Here is a 6,380-nt window from a genome sequence, read left to right on the forward strand (position 1 = left end):
CCACAGAGTAATGAAGATGCTTCACCCCCATGCAGCAGTTGTGCTGGGGGTCCAGAGAAGAGCAGAGAGCAGACAGGGGAGATCATAGCACATTCACCCTCTGTCTGTGTTTTGCTGCTCTCTGGATCTGCACATGTCAGGCTGTGCTGTTGCCCACGTGTGGGTTGTGATACACCTCAGGAAAAACTGGGAAGAGATCTGCCATTGGCTCCTTCCTGTGCAGTGTGTCATCTGGCAGCTGTGCATATCACAGGGAACACAGGGACCATTCTGCTGCTCAGCAAAGCTGCTTCACTGAGTTGTCAGAGATACTTGGAGGGGGAAAAGCAGAGCAAAAGACATCCCTTGATTTTTTGTTTCTGCCAAGCTCTGAAAACTCTTGGGAAATGGAAACCTGATGGATTAAGGACTGTGTGGAGAACCAGTAAAGCAGATTTCTGAGGATAAATTGCAGATTGAAGAAGAACAGTGCCCAAAAGGAATTTTTCACTAAGATTTCTTCCTTGGTGCAGAGAGAAAGTGTTTGGGGATCTCTGATATTTCAGCCTCTGAATCAGCATCTCTGAGGGGGGACATATGGGACTTAAGGACAGCCTACAGGGAGCCTCTGAGGTGAAGCTGATGTGTCCCCAGCACAGGCAGAAGGACCCATTTATCAATCCTTTTCTCTAATTTGCAATCATGGGGCAGATTTTGAAAAGGCAAGTGTGTGTGTTCCGTCCTGCAACCACTGGCTTTAGCAGCTGAGCTGGCAGAAGGCGCTGACGAGTGTGGCTGGACCAGGGCTCAGCTGCCCCAGCCATGAGACAGCACACCTGGTTCCCCTTGCAGTACATGCCCAAGCCCTTCTGGAGAGCAGAGAACCACAACACCACCAGCTTCTTCTCTGCACTGTACGGCTTCCCCAACCAGTCCTTCTTCCACAGTGACTTGAACCTGGAGGACCTGGGGGACTTTGACAGCGGAGCCAAGTACGAGGGCGAGTCCCAGAGCCGGACAGTGCAGGCGCTGCTGATCGTCGCCTACTCTGTGATCATCTGCATCTCCCTCTTTGGCAACATCCTGGTGTGCCACGTGGTCATCAAGAACAAGAGGATGCACTCTGCCACCAACCTCTTCATCGTCAACCTGGCTGTTGCTGACGTGATGATCACCACCCTGAACACCCCCTTCACACTGGTGAGCCCCGTCCAGCCGGTGTCTGTGTGTGCCTGTCAGTGTGTGCACTGGGATTGAGGGGCAGGGACCAGGCTGGGATACAGACTTACTGTTGCCTCCCTACCCCTTTTGCCTCCTGGAGAGGGTGCAGCCACAGCCCCCATCCCAAAGACCCCCTGAGCAAGTGGAGCTGGGGACTCACACCCCCTCCAATCCATTGCAGGGGTCACTCTGCTGCAGCCTTCCCTCCCTGCGTGGGCAAGGCACAGATCTGGGAGCCCTTTCTGCCTGTAGATGGGGAAGGAAGCGGGGACAAGTTTGACACAAGAAAATCCAACTAATGGCTGGTTTCCTGTGGAAACAACATGAACCAGGTCAGTCCCTGTGCAACATCTCAGGGAAGTGCTCAGGCTGCACTGAACAGTGTCGGTGGCATATCCCTCCCTCGGCCACTACAGACAGTGCTGCCTGGGGCTAACAATCCTTTTTTATTGTCAGTGCCTAAAAATGTATATGATATAAAAGACTATTAAATGAATGAGGTGGGAAAAATGAAAGATTAATTTCTTGCCCCATTGTCACAGACTATACATGCCCTGTACACAGGACTCTGCTCCTGGATTTAACCCAGCACTCCAGTTCAAAATCCTCCTGCTTCATCCTGCCCAGAGTGCTCTTCAGCCTTCCAAAAGCAGGTTTTGAATTAGTTCTTGGAATTCACCCTTTCTTAAACTGATGCTGTTTCTTTGGTGGGACTTCTCTGCCTTGCTCTGATAAGATTTGCATCCTGTAATTTGTTCAGGGAGAGCCTGGTGCCCTCTTGTGTGTTCACACGCAAACAGCCACACACTGGGCACGTGTAATTAAATTTCTATAAGCTCTCTCAGGAATGAGCTTTGCAACAGCTCCAGAGATCCAGCACAGTGCTCCAATTCAGTGACAGTCAATGCTGCAAGAGTCACCCCTACAGGGAAATTAATTAGACTAATTGAAAACAGATTAGCTAGTCTAATTTTCTGTGGACAGATGCTTTGTAGTAAATATACTTTACTTCAAATTAGCTTAATCTGCAGCAAAATGAGTGACATTAATTTATAGTTAATATTACACAGTCAGGAATAACAAGGTAATGAGGCAATTTGGCACATTCTCCTCTGCAGAAAAGCCATCATCAATAAGACCTCTCTGGGAACAGGTGAGATGGATTCCATGGATTTCTCTCACTAAGTCTGGAGACTGTGCAGCTTTCAGCATCCAAAGGTATCATGTTTTCTGGGAGGCACCTAGTGTGCCCTGCAGAGCCTTAGCCTCAGAGCTAAGATTTCTTTATGTGTTCCAGAAGGGCCATGGTAAATTTACAAGTGCACACATTTACACAACATACACAGAGCTCTGCTCAAGCCATTGGTTTGGACAGTGCAGTAAGTCTCACCTCACTTTGAGACCCTCTTGCACAGTCACTGTTTCCCTTGGAAAAAATGAGGATAAAGCCCTCCAAAGCCTCAGGAAGCTGTATTAAAGCACCTGGGAAGCCAATTTTCTTCTCTTCAGGTACTGCTCCTCTTAATCTGATGTGGTCTGTTCTCCAGGTGAGGTTTGTGAGCAGCACCTGGGTGTTTGGAAAGCTGATGTGTCACATCAGCAGGTTTGTTCAGTACTGCTCTGTCCACGTGTCTGTGCTCACCCTCGCTGCCATCGCACTGGACCGGCACCAGGTATGTTTAAGGCACCACTCCCGTGCGTGCTAGTAAATAATGTGCTAAATACACAGTTGTTTCCTCCTCAAATCCCAGTGCCTGAAGCCTGCACTGTCTCGAGACTCAGGGAACAGAGGGGAGAACTCCAGCTTTCATGGCAGTGGACAAAACACCGATGGTTTTTCCATTGAGGGTGATGAAATACTGCAACAGGCTGTCCAGAGAGGTTGTGGTTAGTGGGAGTCTGTTCTTGGAGATTCTGAAAACTCAGATCAGTGCCAGAGAGCCTGGTCCAGCCCTGCTCTGCCTGAGCCATTGGGCTTGTGGGCTCCCTGCCCTCCTCAGCCCTGCCTCAGAGCACAGGGAATGAGTGCTGAATTCAAACATCAGCCAGCCCACATGATCTCTGCACACAGATTTATGAGAGTCTGTCTGTTCTGACGCTTGCCCCATTCCTTGCCTTAGGCTGGAAACAGTAAGAACTATGTTAAGTCGTCCAGTTCAAGGTAAGAAATTCTCTCCTCCTCCAGCCCTGATACCAGCCAGGAAAACCTTTCAAGTCAAGCAATCAGTTCAGATTGAAGGGTTTCCTTAAGTGAAGCAGAGTTAGTAATTTGTTCTTTAGCTGATGAGTGCTGAGTGCTGGGAGGCCAGACCCAGCAAGGTGAGCTCTCAAGTAGATTGGATTTCTGCAGTGCTGGAGTCACTGAAACAGTTGCTACAGAAAAGCATCTTCAGGTGATAAACGCCGTGGCTGGATGAACTTCAGACCAGGAACTGGCTCCACCTGGTGTCAGAGAATCAGGGGGACTGCCAAAGCAGAAATCAGACAATTCTGTCCCTTTTACCACAAAGAGTTTGACAGTCTGCCCATTTCATGTGCAATATTACAGCTCCTGAAATCAAAGCACTTTGACAGTGATTCATTTTAATCAGTAGATTCTGGGTTGATTGCAAGGCATGGCTTGGTATCTATAAGTGTTTAATTAAGGGCAAACAATACATGGCCTTAAATTCAGTGGAGGGGGTTCCTCAGGGCTGGAATGAACTAGTATGGCCCAAAGAGATAAAGACAGAAGTGAGGAGATGTCCTGGACTAAAGAGAAACCAACACTTGCCTCTATAAATATTGCTAATCCTGAGAAATACCACAGCAGACAGATACTCTGGGGGAGCTGTACTACTTGATTAAGTAGGTATTTATAATGGGACTAGAAATGACATGCATAAAATACCAAAGACCTCATCAGCCAAGAGATCATCTGGATGGCATGATAGGTCTATTTTTAATTACTGTTTCATTGCCTAAGGTAATCCTCCCCAGTGCATATAGCTCTACAGACATCTCACTACTGTGGTCTCTGGAGTCTCTGAGGGTCACATAGAATGTGTTTCTCTGCTCAGGCTCTGGGCCAGCAGTAACATCCAATACACACACAACTTCATGCATTTCCCTTGTGCTCCCTGAAATCCTGTAAAGCAAGTCTCTCTGCCTTTTAACATTGAAGAGATGTGGAGCTGCTGCTGCATGCCACATGCAAGATAGGGCTCAAAGAGTGACCCAGACGCTGTAAATCCTCAGGAGTTGCTGTTCTCTGCAGGTGATCATGCACCCTCTCAAGCCACGCATGTCCATGGTGAAAGGAGGGATTTGCATCATCATCATCTGGGTCATGGCCAGCTGCTTCTCACTGCCCCACGCCATTTATCAGACTCTGACAAGGTTTTATATTGGGTAAGACATTTACATATTTTTTGTTGTATGATATTTGCAAAGCCCCAGATAAGCCAAGGCCACACCCCTCCATCCATGTTATTAGAGCAGAAAGGGTGGTGAAACAGAGAAGTTTTAGTTCCCTTCACATGGGTGCTGTGTCTGTCACAAAGGGACAATGAAAATCAATGGAATTGCTTCCAGGCTGGTTCGTTAGCTGTTTTAGGCTCAGAGGTTCAACCATGTAATTTGGGGCAGGCACAGGGGAGAGAGCCTCTTTGTCAGCAGAGGATACAGATGCCAATATGGATGATTTCTTTCTTTTCCTGGGGATTTGTTTAAGATAACCTTCACTGGAGCCAAAGGTCAGACCTAGAGTAAAATTTTCCATTGAAAGTGGCACTTTCCATACAACATCAAATGAGTTCTGCTACCTGTACTGAATCTTGTCTGAATGTCTGGGCTGTTTGTCCTCAGATGTGTGCAGCTGCTAGTGGAATTGAGAGCTCTTTCTCTTTGATCTCCAGAAACAGAACCATCCGAATGGTCTGCCTCCCCAGCTTCCCTCCTCCTGCTGATCTTTTCTGGAAGTACCTGGACCTGACTACGTTTGTTCTCTTGTACGTTCTGCCCTTGCTTGTGATCTCCATCACCTACACCATAGTGGCCAAAAAGCTCTGGCTGAGGAACGCCATCGGGGACCTCACCATGGAGCAATACTATGCCCACCAGAGGAAGAAGAAGATGACGCTGAAGATGCTGATGTTGGTGGTGGTTGTGTTTGCCGTGTGCTGGTTCCCCCTCAACTGCTACGTGGTGCTGCTCTCCTGCAGGGCCATCCACAGCAGCAACGCTCTGTACTTTGCTTTCCACTGGTTCGCCATGAGCAGCACCTGCTACAACCCCTTCATCTACTGCTGGCTGAACGAGAGCTTCCGCGCGGAGCTGCGCTGCCTGCTGTGCGTGTGCCGCCCCCGGAGCTCGGCGCAGGGCCACGCTCTGCAGCCCCTCTCCCCCCTGTTCCGCCGGGCCAAGCCTGAGAACTGCCCCTGCAGGAGGAGCAGCACGTGCCAGAAGGCACAGGCTCCCCCACAGAGGAGCTCTGCAAGGACGGACATATCCAGCGTGCAGCCGATCGTGGCGGAAAGCTGAACCTTTCATCTGACAGCTGGGCAGCATCACACAGGGATTGCAAAATCATGGGGAAATGGGTTGGGAAAGGGCTCTGGAGACCATCAACTCAACCAACACCATGCAAACTTCAGCCTTTGACTGGGTCATTCAGGACGTTGCTCTCTCAGGTATCACAATTCTCTAGGGATGAACTGCCCACTTGTGGGCTCCAGGATGAGGGGTGCTGAGTGAATTTTTCATTGGAACAGTTCCATCAGTCAGCAAAAAATGAAAAGAATTGTTTAACAGCACACAAAGCCTTTCATGGGGAAGCTACCCTGGTTATACACACACCAGCTACACACTGTGGCTTGATGTAAAGCTGTTAGGGCTTTAACTTTGTGAATTGACATTTCTTTGGCATAAAATCTAAATTATTTTTGCTTTCAATAGTATTTTATTTTTCACCAGTCCTCAAGAGCTGTGTTCTTTGTGGCTTCCCTGCCAGCCTGGCAGCCCTTCCCCTCTGGGTCAGCCTGTCCCTCTGTCCTGTAGTTATCCTGTGGGCAGCAGCAGCAGCAGCCTTTAAGCAGCTATAGAACTGGGGGCTCTGCCTTTGTCTGAGATGGAACCAGCAGACCAAAGCTGCAGGTTTTCAACCCAAAAGGCAGGAGGTGGAAGAAGTTTAACCTGTAATA

The 6,380-nt window shown here is 48.8% G+C and overlaps 1 protein-coding gene across 1 annotated transcript; it reads left to right on the forward strand.

The window, feature by feature from the left end:
• Positions 1-680: 680 nt before the first annotated feature.
• On the forward strand, positions 681-6,169 carry LOC128945667 (G-protein coupled receptor 83-like). The gene is made up of 4 exons (XM_054289459.1): positions 681-1,179; positions 2,748-2,873; positions 4,457-4,590; positions 5,097-6,169. Exons 1-4 carry the CDS (start codon positions 802-804, stop codon positions 5,719-5,721), a joined length of 1,263 nt encoding a protein of 420 aa, XP_054145434.1. The 5' UTR covers positions 681-801; the 3' UTR covers positions 5,722-6,169.
• Positions 6,170-6,380: the final 211 nt, after the last annotated feature.

This window comes from Melozone crissalis, unplaced genomic scaffold, assembly GCF_028551555.1.
Source record: "Melozone crissalis strain CALT ecotype California unplaced genomic scaffold, PUWL_Pcris_2 ptg000068l_1, whole genome shotgun sequence".
In the NCBI taxonomy this organism is placed as follows: domain Eukaryota; kingdom Metazoa; phylum Chordata; class Aves; order Passeriformes; family Passerellidae; genus Melozone; species Melozone crissalis.